The sequence below is a fragment of the Stegodyphus dumicola genome, chromosome 4 (assembly GCF_044657685.1).
Source record: "Stegodyphus dumicola isolate Sdum_Otavi_A_Nest chromosome 4, ASM4465768v1".
NCBI lineage: Eukaryota > Metazoa > Arthropoda > Arachnida > Araneae > Eresidae > Stegodyphus > Stegodyphus dumicola.
In genome coordinates, this window is record NC_140771.1 from 254,859,964 (window position 1) to 254,883,885 (window position 23,922).

The following is a 23,922-nucleotide window of genomic DNA, read 5'->3' on the forward strand; positions in this document are numbered from 1 at the left end:
TTAACTCTTTCACATCGAGAGAGGGCAAAATCTCTTTTCCCCAAACATCGAAAACGCCCGTGTCTACGAATTTCTCCTGCAATGCTTTTCCTTCCCCCATGACAAATTGAATGCTATAGCGCTAACAATAGCCTACTTAAGTAAAGCGAGAACCTCTTTCTTGGACATATTCATCCTGTGTGAAGTTCCCCCTTGGGACAGGATTGCAACTTCGGGCATCAAAAGCTAAACACTGACAGTAAACAAAGGAAAGATAAGGAGCATTCAAATAATAGAACTACTTTTAGTAGCTTCAAAAGAATGATTGACATGTCATTTAACAACACCTGAAAGCAATGAGTAATGCAGTAACGTGATGGGGGAAAGCACTAGGTAGGAAATTACTCAGGTGGTTCGGGCGTCCAGCCGATGTTTGATTGCTCGGACGTTTGGGCCGACTTCGATGCGTAAGAGTTAAACTTATTTCATTTGAAACTGAAGTACGGTCCTCCAATTCTTTAATAAAGTAGAGAGCTATACAATTCCTAAATTATTAGTTTTTATTAAAATAAAAAAATTATACAATTATAAATTCAACAAGCTTACCTGAATAGATAGGATAGAGCAAAACCACTTTATTACTCTTTAAAACAAATGTAAATCTTTCATTTATCTAACACTGTATTTTTTAAATTATTACGATGTAACCAACAACAAAACACTAGAAGGTTACTTAATTTTTAATTTCCTCTTGTTACATGATTTTTACTCGGCTAAAAACCCTCCAAGTAATGTGCCTTTTAGTATTACCGATTGCAATTAAAAAGAGCGATGTGTGACTATGAGGGGCCCAAATACAAAATTTCAGTACTTTACGGAGAACCATGTTTGTGGTATGCGACATACGCTCATACAGAGGTCACGACGGAGCAAGTCAAAATGGATTCAGAAACAGTCTAAATGGATATTTCCGTTGAAATCCGATAAACCGGAATTTTTCGCAATTACAGTACTTCTTTACTTTCTACAAGGAATTAAAAACGATAGTTATAATAGGATGGATTATAATTTGGATCTCTGCCCTGACTGGCCATTAGATTGCTCGAGCAAATTTATAAACAATGAATAGCGAGTTATTTTTAAAAAACTAAATATTTGTTAAATTCTGTATTACAGTCTTTATTCAGCTCAGTTCATACTGAAGATCTGAAGTACAGAGTCGGCTTTGACCTGAGTGAAATTTGGCAGTAATTAAATAACGCTAGACACGTGTCATCCTTAATATTCAATATTTAAAGCTGGTAATATAGTACTGTCAAAATAAGCGTTTAAGTTAATCAATGACCAAAGCACCATTTTTAGACATCTCACTCGGAGAATAATTTTTTTGAAAGGGCATATATCATTTCAAAATGGATCTAAAATTGCAGACACGAGACATATTTTTAAGAGAAAGCTACGCCGGAAAATTAAAAATAAGTAACACGCGCATTTAACATTTAAAAAATAGATCTCTCGTAATTTACATTTAAGTTGAATGAATGTAATTGACTACTGTGGTAGCTGTAACCGCAATTCTACTCTTTTGGTTTCCAGAAATCTCGAGAACCAAAGGAAAATACTACATCTCTCTTGCGAACGATTGAAAGCTTTAAAAAGCTGGAGAGAAATATCTCAGTTTTAGTAGCTGTTGTTATTTTTTGCGAATTTGCTGTGAGATCGAATTAGCTTTCTCTTTCTGTTGCGTTGTATTTAAACGTTTTGAGTGGTTTTAAGTATAGCTACTGCTTATATTGCGTGATATTGTGTTATTGTACGAATATCTCTGAGGAAAATTCCAGCGTTTTGTTGTATTTCTTGCGATAAGAATAAATTTCATTAACTTCTTATGGGACTTGCGTATTTAGTCTATTACAAACCCGTACGCAACAATACAATTTACATATGAGATACAGCTTGCATTGCCGAATGCAAATAAGCAACCAAATTTAGCATAAAACAACAATCCCCAGCCGCACCACAAAGGCTTGAAAAAGTTCATGCCGGGCCTATGAGTCAGTTCGTAAACAGTGATAGTTCCGTGCAATCCAAGGTAGTCAATACACAAAGCATGAGCCGAAGACACCAACCATTTCCACGATGAAATACTTTGGAGGGCCGTAGGGTTGTAACGTAGAAGGTGGGTAGAGTAGTACAGTACAGAAGTACTGTTGTTGATACACTAACAGGCTGCATTTTTTGTGGAGACGCGTTTAAGAGACGGATTGGAACTATTAGTTTATGGCTGAACATACTCGGATTATCTGCCTACCGAGGCGCATAAAGACGATAATGTTCGTTATACAAGTCAGGAGATTGGCTTCATACTACTCAATATTTTTAAAATCATTATTGCACAGCTATTAGTAATATTTTCTACTTTGTTCTGTGAAAAGTTCTTGCTTGAAAATTTAACCGGAAACGTTCTAACTTTTTTCATTAAAATTTCATTTTTATTAGTTAACGTGAAAAGAAAAGAAAATTCCTCCTTTATTTATTCCTTATTTTCATCTTTTAACATAGATCACATGAGCTATCAGATTTAAAATTACATAACATTAAAAAAAGGAGATACGTGATGTAAACTGAGAACCTTTTTTTCAAGTACTCTAACAAAAGAAACTTTTAAACAGAGAAAGAATTTAAGGAAAAGTAATTATTTTCTTCCAAATTAGAATTCTTTGTTGTATGCTGCTACGAAAAATTAAATCTAGAATGAGAAGTATTTGTTATTAAAATCGAAGTATATTGTGTCAACATTTTTCTGTAATTTATCATTTCTAAGAACCAAATATACCACGAAGCAAAAAATCTGATAATCATAAAATGCAAACCAAAGCAAATTTATATGCAGGGGGATTACCGATTTCGTTTGCTTTCCTATAGCTATAGGTGAATATAAATAGAAAGTATTACGCCTCAAAACAGTGGCATAGATTCAGGTGTAATGGGACAATTGCCATGATGAATCAGAGGAAAGCGTGTCATCATTCAGTTGGTATCCTTGCGTCACTTCACTCGCCCTGATACGCAATTGTTTCGATAGATGTCATCGAGAGGTGATGCACAGTATGTTAGTATTGGTAGATGCTGATTCACATCGGAAAGAAATAAAATAAAATAAACAAATAAAATAAAAACAAAGTTTTCAGATCTATTTTACATTACGCCCAAAAGGGCGTTTTTAACGTTTTGTGTGTTACCTTTATTTATTAAGTATCATGTTCTTCGCAATTAAACCATAAAATTCAGTTCAACAGCAATATCGAGAAATAATTTTAAAATGAGCATATCTTTAGAATTTCCGATACACAGTCTCGCGCGCTAAAGATAATATTTTTTTCCGTACAGTGTTGCCATTGCTCACTCTGAAATGGAAACCGTTGAGTCTGTTAATCAAAAATTCGTTAAAGTTTTACAAAATATGAAAAAGCTCATAAAACTAATTCCAGATTAATGCTAAAACTATAAGCAAAATGCTAAAACTATAAGCAATTTTAATACATTATAAGTTAACATTTCGGCATCAAAGAACAATATGCTAAATAGAAAAGAATTACAAGTATGATTCGACAATGTTCTTTTAATCCTTCGATAAAGTAAAAAGAAGTGTTTCAGCAAAAACAATATCTGATTAGTTTTTGCATTTTAATCGTTTCTTTTCATCTCCACGGTTATTACAGTCACGTTCGAAGACCTTGGTAAATGTCAGAACAAGAAATCCATCATCGCTTCAGGAGCCAGCATGAAACGAAATTTCAGACGTTGTTAAAAATAACGTCTTTCAGCTTTCCTCAGATCTGTCAACGAATCATTTTGTTTCATATATATTAGTTAACGTGAAAAGAAAAGAAAATTCCTCCTTTATTTATTCCTTATTTTCATCTTTTAACTTATATCACATGAGCTACCAGATTTAAAATTAGATAACATTAAGAAAAGGAGATGTAAACTGATAACATTTTTTTCATTTTAAAATAGGATTAAAGTGCATTTACATTTCTGTAATTTTATATAACGCAGTAAAAATGAACTAGGTAAAAATAGGTTGCTTAAAGAGTAGCATTTTGCTTAAATTTTTAAAAGCACTTTTTTTAAAAGCATTAGACCGAGAGATAACTGTCTATGTGCAGAACATTTTGTTAGAAAGTAAGTAATATTTAAAATGAAATATTAGAATATGCTTGATTTTATAGCTCAAGCTTGTAAGGTATTTTCTCACTCATTTTCGCATGTCTTTGTGGTGTAATTGTAGTCATTTCTACGCGTATTCGAGAGGTCCAGGTTGCGTAATGGCAAACCGCACATTGAGTTAATCAATGTTAAACGAATTTCGCTTACTACGCATGCCCAAAATATAATTTGGCGCAATTTTGAAAGAAGATAAATACGGTGTATGTAGTTGATATTGTGTTCCGTGGGCGCAAACAGTTCGGTGTTTTAAAACTTGTTAGGCTGTAAGTTGCTTCATTACTTACAGTGTAAATATCGATTGTAAACTCCGCAAATTTTCGTTTAAGAAGGATTACAAAACAGGAAACATCACAAGATATATTAGCCGAATGCTTATTGATTATACTACTGAGTAATAAAAGCAACTGATTATTTACCGTACGTTAAATTTATATATACTTTAACAAATTAAGGAATAAATCCAGTTTAAATTACTGAATTAAAGTCAAATAGCTAATATTAAATATATCGTTCATGAACAAAATAAACCAAAATGAAATGAAACAGAAGCACATGCAATAAGCACACAACAAATTTACGTACTATTGCAATTGTAAGCAGTAAAACCAGCATCACTAACAGTCTTGAGTAGGGTTGCTTTTGATAAATAACCAGTATTTCCTCCCACGCCAAACGTACACCACTGAGCATGCGCAGTAAGCGAAATTCGTTAACATTGATCAACTCAATGTGCGGTTTGCTATTACGCGTCCGGGTTCCAGTCTCAGTGAGGGGTACTGCACACGTTTTACATCTCCAGTTTCAAAATAACCTAATGACTCTGTAAGCTCAGTGTAGCCTCTTGATAAACACTAAACGTTGCAGTTTATAAAATTCCTAACGTCAATTCCATTTATGGTAACATTACAAATCACTTACATACGCTAGCGATCTAACTATTTTTGCGCAAAATTGTAATCCGTATCGATAAATCAGGTAAAATAGTTCTGTTTACTACGAAATCATCGAACTACCTATCTAACGTCTCAGTCCTGTAAATATGCAATCAAAATTAAATCTGGTCTCAGTAATGTAATTAACTTGCAATTCTGTTAAAAAATCTGATGTATACACCACATGACTTCCTTGTACGGAATATTAAATTATACGCATTTTTTCTTGCATTTCATTAAACTTATTGGATTGAATTAAACCTACTTCGCCGATAGTGCATAAATCACAATAGAATAAATGCATTCTTTAAAATTCACTTTGTTTGCCATAGCGACACTGGCGCTAGGTTTACTTAACAGTATTATATTTCGTTCATATTATAATTTAGAATGCACAAAATTTATATCATTTAAAGAATTATCTAATCGTTGCTACATGTTCTATTCAAATACTATAATAAAAGAAACAGTTTTTCACAGACGATTGAGTATTTCTCATTCCATTAATTCAGTTTTCACTTTGCGACAAGGCAAAAATACATAAAAACTCAAAATATATGTATTAAAAATTACGAAGTAAATCTTAAACGCTTATTTCCTCGAAAAAATTTCAGAAAAGATTAAGCATGATTTAAATAATAAATGAAGGCGTTATCTTTGTTGTTGCGAAGCTAAGTTTCTCTAGATTAGCAACAACTCCGCTACTCAGCTGTTTCAAATGTAAACAAGAGCAATGGCCGCCATTAAATTAGGCTTAGCGGCACTTAAACAATTTTAAAATTGTTGATAATTCTAAAAATATTGCATATAGATTTACTAAAGGCATAAAACCCTTAACCGGAAGATAAAAACAACATAATTCAATCATTTTTAAAGCAAAAAAAAAAAAAAAAAAAAAAAAAAAATGTACAATTTACAAACATATAAGAGTAAAGAAACTGAGATCAGTGAGCCGGGTAACAGACTGGATATATCTATAAATATATTTATATACGTTTGCCGCGGCCGATTGAAACCAAAATACGAGGTGCACATCTACATGTTATAGTAATCTTATATCCAAAATTTCAACGTTCTGAGGCTACTCGTTTTTGAGTTATGCGAGATACGTACGTACATACGTTCGTACAGACGCCACAAAAAATTCTCTTCAGAATTCATTTTAAAGCAGTTTTTTAGTTTTTTTTTTGGAGGAAAAGAGTCTTTTATTCTGCCCTTACGTACAGATATCACGCAAAAACATCGTTAAATTGCATTCGAAAGAAGTCAAAGTGGATATTTTAGTTGAAATATGCTGCCTGAAGCTTTTCGCGATTACTATACTTCCTTGTACGAAGTAAAAAAGTGCATAAACAGAAAATTTCTTTAAATAATTTCGATTACGTATTTTATTCTATTATTCGATGACACTATTTTCGTGCTTCACCATTTGTTACTATTATGAAGATGTAAAATACTTCATTTCATTTTTTCAACTAAGAGTAGAATTTTCAAAATTTTAGAATTTTATTTTTGCAACCGAGCCAGTTCTGCAGTAAAGTTTTTTAACACCTTGAAGGAAGTTATTATTAATAAAATTTTAAAAGCTTGGTAGAATAAAATTAATTAACATGATTATGTTTGAAAAATTGACAAAAGAGAGAAAAAAAAAAATGTGGAAGAATCTAGCAGCAGTTCTTGGAGAATATTGTTACCAATGCGCAAAATGAAGACCTTTATGTAACAAACAAGCAAAAAACGCTTTAATTTCAAAACCTAAATGTAAAAATAACAAAAGGTAACAAGAATATTCATAACGTGAATTAATTTGCAGTGTTAGTGTTATAATTTCGAAAATTAAATATAACCCTCTTTTCTAGTTGCGCAAGTATTTTTCCCGCTTATTAATCGTTGCAGACCTTTAATTTATTTTCTGTGTGTCCTAGCCCATAGCCAGTATTCAGATTGTTCCCACTTGGAAAAGCATATTATCTTTAATTGTCTTTCAGATTTAATCGATCTGTTATTAATTGTATTAATTTCTCTGTAATGAATCGATCTGTATTAATTTAAATCTTTATTTCATTTTTAATAACGTATCGAATTTATGTAAATTAAAATGCATTTAACTTTCCCAAACATTTGAAATTTTATTGTAATTCATAAAAGATGCTTCACTCTTCCTTAAAGTATCGAATATAATGTGAAATTTTCAGACTGCAGTTTTCTCGCTCAGTATGCACGTTTCTGATATATAAAAAATATTACACAGCAATCTAGATTTTTTGATGATCTGAATGACCTGTCGTCCCAATTAGTATAGATATTTAGAATTCTGTAACTCTTACATGTTGCGTAAATGTGACTATTATTCTAAAATTATGCAAAAACGTTCATAAAGCTTTTGATGTAAATTGAATTTCTTAGTCTCCACAATCTCGGTAGGTAAATTAATTACTATACTCTAAAAAAACTTCCGGATTCGGCTTTTTTGGAATTTCTTTCTAAACTTACTGTTCATTATGTAACTGATAAAGGCATACAAATGATTAAATATTCTATAAGATGCGAATTTCTTCTCATGATCAACACATTAATATTCTTTTAAATTAATAAACTGGTCAAAGTTTGCTTCTAAACTCTAGCAAGAAAAATCAACAATGATTCTTTTATATTAACTTCCTGTCCTCTCCGCTTAATAGTCCTTTAACTCTTACATGTTGCGTAAATGTGACTATTATTCTAAAATTATGCAAAAACGTTCATAAAGCTTTTGATGTAAATTGAATTTCTTAGTCTCCACAATCTCGGTAGGTAAATTAATTACTAAACTCTAAAAAAACTTCCGGATTCGGCTTTTTTGGAATTTCTTTCTAAACTTACTGTTCATTATGTAACTGATAAAGGCATACGAATGATTAAATATTCTAAAAGATGCGAATTTCTTCTCATGATCAACACATTAATATTCTTTTAAATTAATAAACTGGTCAAAGTTTGCTTCTAAACTCTAGCAAGAAAAATCAACAATGATTCTTTTATATTAACTTCCTGTCCTCTCCGCTTAATAGTCCTTTAATTAGAAGGGTAGGAGTATAAGGAACTAAGACATTCATACCTTGCTGTACGCTAAGAATTAACTGCTGACATTTTTCTTATTTTCATTTTCAGTTTTATTACATGTGAAAATTTCATCAGGGGAGGAACTATGATTATATGACTATAAGACAATTAGATTTTAATGTTTAAATGCTCCTTTTAATTAATTAAATTGAAAGGACATTTTTAGATCGAAATATTATCTTGCTTTCCAATTAGAAAACTGCTTATTATAACATGGTATGTAAGAACATTGAGTTTGAGTTACGTTCTGAATTAATATTATCAGGAACTATTGTATTTCCCTACTTTCATCCGATTTTCCCTTCAAAAAGCCTCTACAATGGCATTCGAATTAAAATGTAGTGGAAGATAATTCATCGCCACATAATCGACTGGGTTTCGTGCCTCTCTCTAGACAATGGTGAAAGAGGTATAAGGAATTATCGTACTTCGCTCCACATGTTCCCATCGTGATATAAGTGGTAGTACGTTTATAAGTAACTGAAAGATCTACAGTTCCAATTCTGAAGAGGGTTCAATATAATTCTCGCGTTTGTTGGCTTCGAAAGAACTTAAATGTCTCTATAATACTATGGAGCTGGCTAGCAAAACTTTCAGTTATGTATCGGCTAATATAGAAAATTTAGCAGAAGCGGAATTTAATCACAATTAGAAAAAAATTTGCAGTTTAACTTCTGAGGAGCAAAATTTAAATTCTTACTCAAAGATTAATTTAAAATTATTTAAAAAGCGAATTTCTTTCCATAGGAAGAACAAATCTTTTTAAGCGCTATTAAAACTTTTAGAACACAAACAGCTTTTTCACTTCGTAAAAGGAAAACTATCATTGCTTTCAAAACAGTTTTACTGTTCGGTGATTGAAAAATTAATTAAAATTTTAACAATTCATTATTTGTCAAGATACTTGTATTATATATTATGCTGTGCTTATATTTTTGTTATAATGATTATAAAAAAAAACAAGACTCGCATCAGGAAGAAAACAGACAAACTCGCATCAGGAACAAACAAGCCTTTGTAGATACATTCGACGTGGAAAGCAGCGTTATAAGGGAGAAAAAAGTAATGCATCAAAAATCAAGTTATATTGGTGATACTACATTATCATACCTTCACGCAACTTTTAAGTTTCTTGCTGTAATACCTTGTAAGGTTTGCTTATGTTAATTAACCAGTTATTTATGTTCTGAATCTGTACTGTCACTTCTCTTTTAGAAAAAGTAATTAATGTAGTCTTATAATTAAAATCATTAAAAAACTTTTCTCTTGCAGCGTGCTAGCGGCACTTACTATGGTGCTCCATCCCGAAGTTACGGAGTAAAGGTAATTGTCCAATTATTTAAAGGTTTTGAATATTTAAAAACAATAAAATTGTATTTTAATGCTATTAGGATTTAGTTATCATTACTAATTTTTGAAGGTACTTACGTATTATCGCAACCAGGTTGGCGCGATTTGTAAGTTTGAGTAAAAAAGTATGAATAGAAAGAAAATGTACATTTATTAATTACAGATAATTTTTAATACAGTTTTTTATATTATTTTGTTTTAAAATATAAAATAGCAACTAAACCCTTCCGGTTTCGAATTTGAATAAGTTGCAAAATTATTTTTTCGGCGGAAATCTTTTGGCTGTTGCTTTTAGCACGGATTGAAAACCGTCTTCGCCATTAACAGCTTGAGCTTGGCGCCATATAAATTCGATAAGGTATGAGTCAAGATGATGACGGGCTGTTCCTCTCTGTTTTTTGTTGCGCCATTTGGCTAAGCCCCACATGCGCTCTACATGTTGTGTGTGAACGCCCGTGTTGGGATCCACAAAGTTATATTTGTGATTAACAGTTACATGCAGAAATCCAGCATTTTCGAACTCGCTTGTATTGTATCCTTTCCAGCAATCCGAATAAATGATGCTTCCTTCCTTGATATTTTCGCAAATTTTTTCCATGAGGGTAACGGCGCTTCTGTTAGGTACAGTAACCAAAAAAGTCTCTTTCTTTTCTCGGCAAATTCCGCCGAAAACCCATTGCTGTGGTAGTATACGCCCAGTGTTATTTTTTCTTTTTACAAATAAACTTTCGTCTATTTTCACACACGTAGGGTTGCCGTAAGTAGGGTCGCCAAATTTGGCGATTTAGGCGAATTTTGGCCTGGTTGCGTTAATACGTAAGTACCTTTTTGGATGCTAATAACTTTATAATAATGAAGTTAACCCAAAATGCTAAACTACTGAGACAAAAACATCAATGTTGGAAAATAGTCTTATTTATACGAGGATATTTGTTTTGAATTTTATCATTTAAATCAGTGACCAAAATTATCTCATTCAACAAGGAAAAGACACTAAATTTAAAGATTTCAGTTTTTTAGTTTGTCTAAAAGTATTTATTTAAACCATCTGACAAATTCTTAAGTATTCCAGAAACAATCTTTCAGTGTCAGCATAATTTTAGATCGAAGTTGGAAAGAAATTTCCATAGAAAAAAAATCGCATTAAATGTAGAGTAATATCAATTGGATGTAATTATTTTTAAAAGATAATGTAACAAGAAAAAAAAAATAAGGGATTACTTCAAGAAAGCACACTAGTTTAATATTATTAAAATGAAGAATTTAGAACTCAAATTTATATAACGAATATCGCATTAAGTTAGCCTTGAATTGCTGTAATTGAAGAAATTCTGTGGCGAGTTTTAAATCCTTTTCAATATACTGACAATGAACCTGAGTTTGAAATATTAAAAGCAATTTATAATATCCAGATATTTATCGGCTCACCAAAGGCCGAGCGGTAAAGTCGCTGAACACTGGTAGTTCGGTCTGAGGTTTGAATCCTTCGAGCTGGCTGGCTGAACGGACGTTTTCGTGGCTTTTCCCCACGTGTTTATGTGTATACGAGCCAGTTTCCTTCGAGGCTTTGCCGTAATCACAACCTTATTCAGCTGAGTCAACTTGTGAAAAACTAAATATTTCCCATCGACCCTGTTTCTGGAATACAATGGCCGATCGTTCAGAGAAAAAGGATTCTTTCCGAATGTTGCTTGCTCAAAAGTGTGAGAAACCTTATTTTCTGCACACATAAGAGTTTAGTTCTACATTCAGAGTAATATGGAATAATAATATTTTGAAAACCTAAAAAAAGAAATTACGTCTTAAACAAAGTATCATTTTCAGAAAATCTTATTTTGGAACATTGTAGATCAGTGTGAAAACGCAGCTATACTGAGACAAACTCGCGTTAGGAACAAACAAGCCTTTGTAGATGCATTCGACGTGGAAAGCAGCGTTATAAGAGCAGAAAACAAGTAATGCATCAAAAATCAAGTTATATTGGTGATACTACATTATCATACCTTCACACAACTTTTAACTTTCTTGCTGTAATACCTTGTAGGGTTTGCTTATGTTAATTAACCAGTTATTTTATGTTGTGAATTTGTAGTGTTACTTCTCTTTTTCTGTTTTCCTGCCGAAATGCAAATTAGCTCGAGTGCATTTAAGTCGGGATTTGAGATTGTTTTGACAGACTGTGTTCTGCCTGCCGAAGGCCACGTTACTATTTGTTATTCTAAGATACGAATTCCTGTCGTCGGCGTTGCTTTATTCTTGCACTTTCACGCCGGTGTAAGCTTACGAGCCAACTTCTGAGTTTAAATTTCTGTGCGTAGCCTTTGGTTGATAGATACTCAGATTTAATTTTAAATTTAAATCCTACTTTTGAATTCTCGTCATAATTGCTGGCTGAATTGTAAGCACCAAGTATGCTTTCCATTCCATTTACTTAGTTTAAAATAAAAGGGTCTTTTCCACCTTTCTTACTTTCTTTTTCTTCTTCATCTTAGACATAGCGATTAGTCGCTTACAGTTTGATCGAGGATTTGCCACAAGTTAAATTAGTAAAAGATGTATTCTCTATAACTGTAATGATACAATTTCTGCGCACATATTTCTTCTAAGAGTCAGTGCTCTTCCACATATATATCTCTAGAAACAGAGTGTCTTAAAGAAATTTTCCACCCTAATTTTATTGCCCTGTGGGAAAAGCAAAGATATAGTTTTATGCGTTTCATTTATTTGAAAAATGCTGCATAACCCTCTCCTTGGCTTAGAACATATGTGTTATGCGGTAATGGATCAATATGATAAATAATTGGGGAAAACGAATAACATGGAAGTGCAGAAGATTTTGATAGCGGTTTAATAGAAATGAATGCATTCAGTGCCTAAATATTGCTAAAAAGTTATTAATTTCTATTCCAAAAACGAAGTCTATTATGCATTTGCAAATATTTATTATATGAGTTCAACAATTTTTTAAACTTACTTGACTAATTTAAAATTAACATTTTTTTTCTGTTGCTAGTATAAAAATTAACTTATAGATTTTTGATTTTCTTGGGAAGCATACACTACACCAAAACTCTGAAAGACAAATGATATACTATAGCTACGTCTTGTAAGTATCACAAAGAGAGGGAAAGAATATAAAGGACACTTTAATTAATCCAAATAAAGTTGGTCCAAAACAGGTGGCACCAATTCGTGTTTACAGAAGCCAACACTTTTGGCTTTAAATCAAAGATGACGGGTAAACTAAGGTTAATGATATCTGAGACTAGCCTAAGGGCATCACAGTTTAATTAGCGAGCAGGTTGACTACGACTGAAGTCGGCGTAAGCAAGCAATGGGAAGAACAACTCAAGGCTGCAGAATTCTAGCGTTAGAGAATCAAAGTTAGAAACGTGGCCTTCAAGCAGGCAGAAGATGCTCTGATTTCACCCTCCAAAACCTTCCCTTAAATACTTCCTTCTTTCTTTTTAATTTGAATATCGCACGTGCTAGGAATTGCTTTTTGCCAGGGAAATGAAACGAGGCTTTATAGGAAAGGGAGTCAATACAAAATAACGAGTTATAAAATTAAAATGAACCGTACAAACTAATGCCACATTCTAAAACGACTGTGTCTTAGAATTGAAGAAATATGGTACTTCGCAGTGATTTTAATTTTTGATTCATTTTATTTTTCAGACACCAAGCTATGGCTCCTATGGAAGTTACTCTAAGCCTTCTTACACCCCATCCTCTTCCGTATACGGATCCTCATACATCACTCCAAGAGAAAAATCTGTAGATCGATCCACTGCTGGATACACATCTGACTATGGAAAATCCGGATATACTTCAGATTATGGGAAATCTGGATATGCCTCCGACCGCAGCCGAGTGGGTTATACATCCGATTATAATGCTAAACCCAATACTAATTACTCATCCTATTCCAAACCTTCTTCGTATGGATACGAAAGAAGTCTTAGCAGACAGAACAGTATCACTGGATCTGATAGGTTATCTAGACAGAACAGCCTTTCGCGGAACAATAGTCTATCTAGACAAAACAGTATCTCGAGCAGTGATAGCTTGTCTAGGAGAAATAGTTTGAACAGAAGAGACAGCCTTTATGATAGACGTGACAGTTACAATGTCTTGAACAGTTTACCAGCAATGAATTATAATTCTTATTCTAGGTCTCAGAGTAGGGAAGATGTTTCTCCTAAAGTTAATGGTGTGGTCAAGTCTGATTCAAAAACAAGGTAACAGTGGACTTAAATAACATTTTCTTGTGAGAACTGTTAAAACAGTATAATCTGATATAAATATTTTTCATTATTTGTTAGTCTTGGATCTAACTGAATTACTTCAGTAATTATTTTCACACAGATGAACATTGCGTTTAAAATATGCGTATAATTTTTATATCAATTAGTTATTCTAGCAAATATATTAAAATTCCTTATGCCTAAATTAGTTTTTATTAACTTCATTAAGCACAGGGAGAAACCCATAAGAATTTACATTTATCTTCAACGTTCTAAAAGGATATTACTCATATGTGTAACAATGTGAATCATTCAAAAACAATTCCGTTCTTAATAATACATAGTGAAAAATGTTATTAAAGTTTATATATTAGCATAATTAGAATAAGAGGCTATAGGATATGTGCCCCCCCCAATTGAAAATTTCTAATACTTACTTCTTGTAGATACTATTGTCTGCATCAAATAAAAATATAATAGTAATAAAAATTATGTAAAAAACTCGTAGGTTATAATTATATGTACAATGTTTTCCTTTTAATGTGATTCAAAAGCAGTGTAATTTTAATTATATTTTGATACTTTTATGTTCAGAATAAACCTACTAAATTTTGTGAAATTAACGATTATGACTGAGAAAACGCACATTTACAAACATGCGTATTAGAAAGGCATATGAAAACATAAGCTGCTATAGTAAAATAGGCAAAAAATACAAAATTGGAAAGTTCACGAAATATATTATACAAAATATGTCGGCTATCTAACATCGTGGTAGCAAATTTAATTTCATGTGGGTGAGTAATTAATTAGCCCAAAAAGGGCGTTATCCCAAATGGGCCACTAATCTCGAAGCAGGATTTTGCGGATCCAGTTAGCAGGATCCACTACCAACGGCGCTGCAAGTAAAACAGGATCCACAATAAACGGCGAATCACTTTTCAAATTGTTGCCACCAAATACTGTCGTCTTGTATTATTTTTAAAGAAATTAAATGATGAAGAATCTGCATCTAAGTATACATATTCCTCGCATCGTGAAAAAACGACTGTACCTAGAGCCGTTGTCTTCCACATGAACATGGGCACCTGAAAGCCGGAATTTTAAATTTTGAATTTTATATTCCATATTTTGTAATACTTTAATCAATTTTTGTTTAAAAACAAATTTATTTAATTTGAAATGAACCGTGGCAACAGATCCGTAATCTGTAGAGATTAAAATACTGTTATATCTTGCAGGCGAGATTGTCTGTCGGATAATCTAAAGATATGCTATTTTTAAACATTTTGTTATTTTTCTGTTGAATCGAATTTTATGTGGCATAATCGCCAAAAACGGAATATTTAGTAAATAAAGTAAACACACAAAATCCTTAATAATAAAAAGACAAGAAAAGTTTTGTAAAACCATCTTCGTAAGAAAACTGAACATTAATATGATAAACTGAGAAAAGACTTAAAAAAAAAAAAAAAAAACTGAAAAATGTATGCCAAAACATAACGCTGCATCGGGAATTCTAAACGTATACTGCTACGCTACTTTTAAAATTTTTGTCATTTTGCTGTTCATTTGCATATATAGCGTTAAGTGTGTAGAAAATGATACTTAATAATAAAGCTTTTAAAAAGAAAGAAAAAAAAAAAGAAAACTAGTTAGTAACAGCAGATTGGTCGATTGCGAGCCAAGAGAGAGCGTAAAAAACCTTAACAAACCCTTTTGGGCGATAGTTAAAATCTAAAATGTTTCGGATTTTTTAACCTTTTATGTCTTAAATTTTGTATGCATTCTTTTTTTGCTGCTTATTTATTTTTATTTTCTGATGCAGAGCGAACTGTAAAGCTCCAGCGGACTTTTCATCAGAAGAAGCAGAGTCTGAAGAAGAGACTGAGTCGGATGATTCCGAAGAGCTTGAGGCGGATGAGAAGCTCATGGTAACAAGAGGCACATCTCCCACCAGAGAAACTACGAACGGAACATCTAGTACACTCGCGACGACGCGAAAAGAGAAGAAAAAAATAACAGTAAAACTTTTCTACATGTTTATTAACTGATTAAATAATTTTGCCGTGTAAATTTGTGTGATAGTTTTGAAATATTAAAAACATAAATAAAATTTTTTATCTTTCCTAAGTAAAGTATCTAATAGCCCTTTAAGTGAAAAAAAAATATTTCCTTGATGTTCATTTGAAATTTAAAATTATGTATTTATGTAGTATTAGTTACTACTTAAATATTGTAACAACAGAATAGAATAGAATTATATTTGATTAGATTTTCTGCAGTCATGATTAAAGGGCCGTAATTATCAAAATGGTTTTAGATAGAAAAGTCAAAACTATCAAATTGTTATAAAAACGTAACTCTAACAGTGTTTTTCAGAGGCCAATTATCCGGACTAAATGTCAAGTTTTGTGTGAACATCAAATTCTGAAATTACTTTGAAATCGAATATCGCATTTATTTAATTGTAAGCAGACATCATTTCCAAGCCTTTCTCAGAAAATCAAAAACGAAAATAAATAAAAAATAAATCATACCAACCAATGACACGTATTCTAAAGTACACTTTTGTAAGTAAACTAAAGTACACGATGCACACTTTTAGAAAACGAAAAAAGTGAAAAAGGGCTTCTTGCTATCGAATAAATACGAAAACTTTTGTAAAAAACTATCAATAATTTTTTTGATTAATTTTCCGATTTGCTCGTGCTTTCAGATGTGCTGAAGAAGTGCTATATTAAAAAAAATATATATTTAGATAACTATTTAGTTCACGCTTTTTTCATAATTTCATTCATTAGAATGTCATAGATTAAATAAAGAAAACATGGAAACATTATTTTAAATAAGAAGCTAATATGTACCCAGTGACAACGGATCTCACGAATGAATAATTGCAGTTAAAACATTCAGAGTGCCAAAAGGGAAAATTATGAAAAAAAAAGGGCAAACAATTTATTTTAAATATTCAGTTCATAAAAGGGTTTCATAAGTAAGAAATTGATTACATATTGTGCAGGAAACAAGTGCAGTACGAAACAATAACTATTGAGACCAAGCACCGTCGTGCACGCAACAGACGTTCAACTGCACTCGATTATTTACAGCTTTGATATGCTTGCAGATTTATTAAAATAATTATAGCTCTTGGGTCATTCAGAACTCACTAAAGAAATTCTACACCATAACCATAAATAATGCCTTGCGTCTTCTAGTATGTATGAGCTAGTATGTTTGTGTGTATGAGCTTAAATGATAACCAACTGCTGAGGTAGCCTCCTTGGAGGACCTCCCTTGCCTCCTTTCTTGGTCAGTCACCTTCGATCCCGGTTGCTAAATGAGTAGCACAAGTTGGGACTGAGGGACCGAGGACGCTTTAATATCCTTTCAACTGTCAACCATCTTGCGTACACAGGGAAAAAGCTTCCGAAGGGAAATCAGAAATTTCCTTCTCAATCTATCCACCGATCATGTTTGTGTTCGTCATCACTTTTCTAAAATGAAGAGTTCATTCTTCGCACCACTTTTCCATATAGCCACGTGTAGGTCTACCTGGATAAATGGAGTTTTACTATATCTAAATAACTACTAAATTACGTCTAAAAATTATTTTAGTAATCTGAAGTGTTACATTTTTCTGGTGCATATGATAAAACTGTGCAATATTTTTTTTAAATATTTAAATTGAGTATGAAGATTTTGCATATTGTAAAATATTTCTAGTATTATATTGAACGTGTAACATTTGTTCATTTTGCTATCAGCCGAACGTACCGAAAAAAATGACTGAAAACTCCTGTCAAGTAGTTCCAGAAGAAATGCCTGCTAGACGTCAGAGATTTATATCTTCTCGTCCTACTAGTCTTTATATAAATAAATACTATCCCAGTTCGAGCAGGTTCTCATCTACACCATCTTCACGTGTCTACGGATCGAACAGTAGTGAAAGCCGTGTCAAATCGCCTGAAAAGTCTCCTCCAACTTCAACTAACAAAACGCAGCTAACAGTCGACGAGTCTCCCTCAGCAGGAGGCTTCTCTAGAGATGCATCACCTAATGAAAGACAGCCAACGGAAGAACCGAATAAGGTTGGTATCAAAATATATGCTTGTACAGAGACGATAAATTTGTGCATTTTTATGTTAACACTTAAAAGCAGGCCTTTTTACCTAATGTTTCTAAGTTTCCAGGAACTATATATCTTTTATAAGCGGTTCTCGAGTTGTAGTCTAAATAATTCTAGTTATGGGTTGGCAAAATACATTTTTAAATCAAAACTTGATTTATTATTTAATTTCATAATGAAATTGCGATTTAATGATTAGATCGAAATGCATACTATATGAAAGGAATCCTGAAAAGTTTAACTTTACTAATCATCGGAAACTTACATATAATCAGTTATATTTAAACAAATTTTAAATTTAATGACTTTAACTCTGCAACTATTGTTTTCAAAGAGAAAATTGAATGTCATTAGGCGGTTTTATTAAGCTTCAAAGATGCAGCTTTAAGGCAAAATATAAGAATTAAAGCTGCATCGTCTATTTATTGATATAGATTTCTTCATCATTTATTCTGTTCATCTAGATGAGATCTAGAGGACTCATCGACCGTGCTATTACGTTATTACTTTGTATTTTTCTGCACGTCGGTAGATCTCGAAGTAACCCACAAAGAAAACTGGTGACCTCAAAATGGGTGGGCAGCTTTGATCGCGAAGAAAGTGCGTAGAAAACGGTATTCGATAGGCAAGCAATATATAAAATTTCCTTTTTATTTTTGATTAGCTTCGATTTCTATGTATGTTTTGAACTTTAAAAGCGACTGCAATTATGCGTTTCTATTTGACATACTACATAACTGTTTATTGCTATTTTGAAACCTACGCATGTGTTTATCTATCGGAATCTTAACTTTCTTCTTTTATAGTGAAATATGACATTTCAAGGAAATCTTGCAACTTTTTGGTTTCAATGTGTACCTTTTGTCTTGCTTGTAGTTTCATTTTTTTATCTATTAAACTAATTTATGTAGTTGCAGAAGTATTCGGTTATACTGTAGAGATATTAGGCTATTTCTGATATGGCAGACGTGAAAAACGAGTAATGCCCTCACCGGGACTTGAACCTCAGACCACTCGAATACGCGCCGAGCGTGCCGACCATTATACCAGGAAGGCACGCTAAGGACGCGGGGAAAATGCCTTATAATTCGTAACCTCAAACATGACGAGAATAAACGAGAAATTTTATTAAGCTAAGAATTGCATGTAATTTGTATTATCGTGCTGATACAATTTTACGGTTTTCGTTTAACTTGTTTAACAGTTACTCTAAATTTCTTCATCCAGGACTTTCGAAAATCAGTCCTCAACATGAACGTTGACGAAAATTTAAAAGACGACATTGAACGACGGCAAGAGGAAATGCGTCGCCATCGACGACGGCACAGAGACCCCAACACCCTAAGTGTTGAACAACAATCCTCATCTGCTTCCCCTACTTCCTCAGACGACGAAAAGAAACAACACGACCAAGACTCTGACGTTAAAAAACGCAAAGTACTTCGAAAATCACCGTCCAGAGCGGGTAAGAAAATAATATTTTAATTCGGACATTAATGATACATAAGGCCTTCCATAATATTATAACACATACTTTTATTTTGATATAAGTTATAAGGAAACTCTAATGACTCTATGGAGCAATTATGCACACATTCTTAAATGGTTGGATTCCTAACGACGTAGCAAAAAGATGATATGCCTGTTCCCTTGACGGATAATAAAGTTAGGCGTGGATCTGAAGCGAAAACCAAGGTTTATTACTTTAAGCATATTCTGGAATGGAGCCCTATGACAAGTATCTTAACGTGGGCAGTCAGTGTTTTTCCATACTAAAGATCCATAGTTTTACTTCAAAAGTGTGCAAATTATTTATGGACAGAGCCACAAAATATATTTAAATAAAAAAAAGGAAACTGGCATTTAAAGGATTGTTACAAAATTCCTCAACTCTATATCCCAAGCTCTTATACAAATGGAACGTTCCAATCTTTTCTTCGAAATCTAAAGACTGAGTTGCATAATGTTATTCAGTGACCTCGAATGTACCAAAATGTTAAATTTTTCAATGCGCAATTCACAAAACATCGATGTATTTCAAATAAATTTGATATCGCATTAATCTCTTCCCTAATTTTATTTTGTAATGAATGATCTCCCCCGCTTAAATTTCAGTCTATATACAGAGTAGCCTTACTTCTTCGTACGAAATAAAGGAAATATTATAAGCGAGAAAAACTGTAGGTATCGTATTTTAGTGGAAATATCCATTTTGACCTTCTTGGTGTAGATGACTAAAATACATTCGTAAGGAGAAAATGCAGTCAACGCCAAGAGGAACATTTTCTTATTACGTGTCACACGTCTAGATAGATGGGTACTATGGTACAGGGTGAGATATCGAAAGGTACTCAAACATCGCTGGTCTTCATCACAGACATTTTGATAGCCCAATGGTACGCTAATAAGGCCCTGCAACAAGTAGCTCTGCCCATTTGTGTACTCTCGTTTCCTGCTCTATACTCGTCCTCATACTAAACAACACCTACATACTCTTCCTTGTATTGCTGGCATCTCAAGGGCTTGCTTTTCGGCCATGAATGCTCTGCAGTGGCAGAGAGCATCGCTACGACTGTTCTCGATTATTTTCGAGCACTTGCCTTTTAAGAAAGAAAGCCTTTTAAGATTTAATATACATCTATTAGTTTAGCTTTGAATAAGGAGAAATTATTAATTTAGAAGTCAAACAACAAAAATAAGCGTAATCGGTAAAACGATCGAAACTAGTCCTGTGAAAATTTGAAAAATATTACTCTGATTTTTGTTGTTTGACTTCTAAATTAATAAAAATCGCAATAAGAACCTTCTATTTAGCGTACATATATTAAAACACTCAATCGATTTCGAGGGCAGCTAAAGGTCCCTCCTCATCATGAGAACAAAATTACTAGAAAGGGGAAAAAAGAAGAAAAATAAATCATCGGCAAAGGAGTCGCAGAAACACGTGGTCGTGATCAGCACTGCACGTGGTCGTAACCGGATTTTGAATCAGAGTTACACTGGCCGCCTACTTTTACTGAGCCAGGGTATCTGATCAAACAATTAACACATAGACTAAAACGCAAAGAAAATCAGAAGTCAAAAAAGAGAGAGCGAGGGGCAACTGCATTTTCACGCAACCTTTAGCTGCCCTCGAAATCGACCGAGTGTTTAAATATATGTACGCTAAATACAAGGTTGTTATTGCGATTTTGATTGTCACATTGGCGTGTTTCTCTTCTATTCTAAATTAATATTTGTTCGGCGTGTTATTGTATCTTAATTAAGGAGTTTTTAGAAGTTAGTTTTTAGAAGTTTTTTTTTAATTTAGAAGAAGTTTATTTTAATTTTCATTATGGCCAAATACATGTGTTATGAAAACATGCTGGCCGAATTGTCTTTTAGAAAACTATCATCTAAAAAGATGTGGGTTATACCTAATTTTGCAACATCTACTGCTTCTGAACCAATGAATTTTAAGATTATAAACAGAATATTCGAGTAAGACAAACTTAGGACCGATCTGCAGATAGAGGGATTCTGTAGATAGAGGTGGACAGAGGGACATAGATAGATCCGAGCTTATTTGCGTGTTGATATCAAAAACACTGAAAAAATTTGTTTCTCAGAATATCACCTTTAAGTAGAAAAAAATAGAGGCACGTTAGGGCTCAGCAAAGGGACCTCATGTCCTCTTTCAATAACTCTTACATAAGGATTATATACTTAAACTGTAACTTGAAATACACATAGAATGAAACATTTTTGTTACAGGTATCCTGGCTAAATGTGGTTCTCGATCAAAAGTGGAAACATCTGTGAAGAAAAGTCCCTCCCATGTTAGAGTCCGACGTGTGAAAGAAGACGGTTCTGAAGCAGCGGCTACTTCCAGTTCTAGTTCCACTTCATCTTCTTCATCTTCAGAAGATGAGAATAAGAGGTTTGTTTCGTGCTTTAATGCAAATTCATATGCCTTAACGTACATGTTTCGTGTCTTAATCATTTCATTAAACTCTTTTACTTAAAAACAAATTAAAACGTTCCTATAAAAACCTAAAACTGGATGTAAATTATACCCTGTACTTGAAAAGTATTAACTCCTGTACACATAATACGTTAAAATTAGCTTCTGGTAATTTACTAGTATATGATTTTGAGGGTTGAGATAAATTCAAAAATCCGATTTTTGTGGTTCATTAAATGAACAAAGTAAAAAAAAATCAATCGTTGAGAAACATCTAAAAAGATGTTGGTGTAATTTTGCAACATCTACTTATTTTACAACATCTTTTACGAAAAATTAACACGCCGTGGAAAAGGCAAAAATTCCTCATATTCTTCACATTTAGAAGGGCGATTAAGTAAAGAGGAACGAGACCCAGTCGACTAAACTTAGATGGTGACGAAACATCGTTCACTATATTTTTATTCGGGAGTCGCTGTAAATCTATTGTATTTTTAGGAGCAAGAAACATGAAAAATCAGGTATATTCTATCAGTTGCAAAGCGTCTCAGATTTTAGGAAGTTCCATAAAATGTTTCCTTTCAAACTATTTGAAATTCTCAATTTGCCAGCCAAAGAAAATTGCACTTACATTGTAAGGATTATGTTAATTTTATTAACAGTTAAATTTTAAGTTAAAGTTCGTTTCCTGTCAAATTCTTCACTTCAACTTACTACTTCTAGCCAGAACGTAGTTTTGGAATCTTGTTGAATATTTAATGAGGCTCGGTATTTAAACCACGAAGTTACTTACTGAGTCAGAGAGAATCAGAGTTTCTGATTTACGCGCGTCTGCCTTTTTGGCCACTCTCGCTCTCAAAGCTGTTATTACGCTCGGCCGTACTCAGGCCCTTGCTAAGCTTCGTAGTCAAATAAGTTAAGGGGCCAACTCGATTTGAACCTTGATAGCTTCGGCTATATTTCTTTAGTTAATCTTAGTTTTAGTTTAATTTTTAGTCTTTTAAGTTTAAGCCCAGGTGCAGGCTTCGTTTGTACTCTCCCAGGCGAAGTTTTGTTAAATCTTATTGGAATAATAAAGAGTTAGTTACCCTTCTATATTGTTGTTTCTTGTCACCAAACTTCAGCGATTATTCGCTTATCAGTTCTTAGAGTCTTCCCTTCCAACATTAACTTAGAATTACAAAGTGAGGAAACTCTACAACATAAATTGTAAAAACTGAATTTAAGCTATAAGAACTGCCTTTCGATTTCCTGTCCTTTATAATGCGGCCATTCTAATCACTTAATCCAACCTGCTATGAAGTTTTATGCATTTTCATCTCTTTCTTATCCGTTTTGTATGCAAACTACCGAAATCAACAGCACGAATGCTCACCTATTGTTACTGGTTATATGCGCATATATATGCACAACTGTACTGGCGGTTAGCGTAAGTTGCGAGTATAAGGTGTGCTAGAAAGCATCCACCAAAGAATGTAATTTCATTCTTTCTAGTACCTTTAATTTAGAAATTAAACAATGACATACTATGGATATTGTTGAGATAAAGAGAATGATCGGAAAAGGGAGCTTAGGTAAAAAAACATTAAACATTTTCCCTATAAATTTTTAATGGAAATTGAAATAAGAACACAAGTCAGTCATTTGATGACCAATAGGAACATATCCCATTTTTAACGTATTCGTAGTTTTTTTTTTTTTTTTTTTTAATTTCTACTAGGAAGAGCTATCCTACCCCCCCCCAAAAAAAAAATCGTCACGACCCTGCCTGCATGCTGCATTAAAAAAGAGCCTTATTGGCCTAGGGTTTAAAGTATTTTCCCCCCTTTGCTTTATAGTACACTCCGTAAACATTTTTCTTTTTGAAGTGAACAGATCCTTTGGATGTGTCCTCCAAAATGAATGAAACGTACTAATTCTATATTCGAGCCCTAGAATAGGAGATCTTTGGATTTTCCGTAAAAAATCATGAAATAAATAAGCTATGGAACACGCTTTCTTAACTTC

The 23,922-nt window shown here is 33.0% G+C and overlaps 1 protein-coding gene across 1 annotated transcript in view; it reads left to right on the forward strand.

Annotated features, from left to right (window-relative positions):
• The window catches only part of LOC118187467 (FH1/FH2 domain-containing protein 3-like), a 237,732-nt gene that overhangs the window by 92,064 nt on the left and 121,746 nt on the right, over positions 1–23,922 (forward strand). The window contains exons 2-7 of the mRNA XM_085816229.1: positions 9,519–9,569; positions 13,275–13,837; positions 15,672–15,867; positions 17,611–17,934; positions 19,200–19,437; positions 21,726–21,891. Of these exons, the coding sequence (XP_085672355.1) occupies positions 9,519–9,569; positions 13,275–13,837; positions 15,672–15,867; positions 17,611–17,934; positions 19,200–19,437; positions 21,726–21,891 (1,538 nt within the window). The remainder of the gene's footprint in view (positions 1–9,518; positions 9,570–13,274; positions 13,838–15,671; positions 15,868–17,610; positions 17,935–19,199; positions 19,438–21,725; positions 21,892–23,922) is intronic.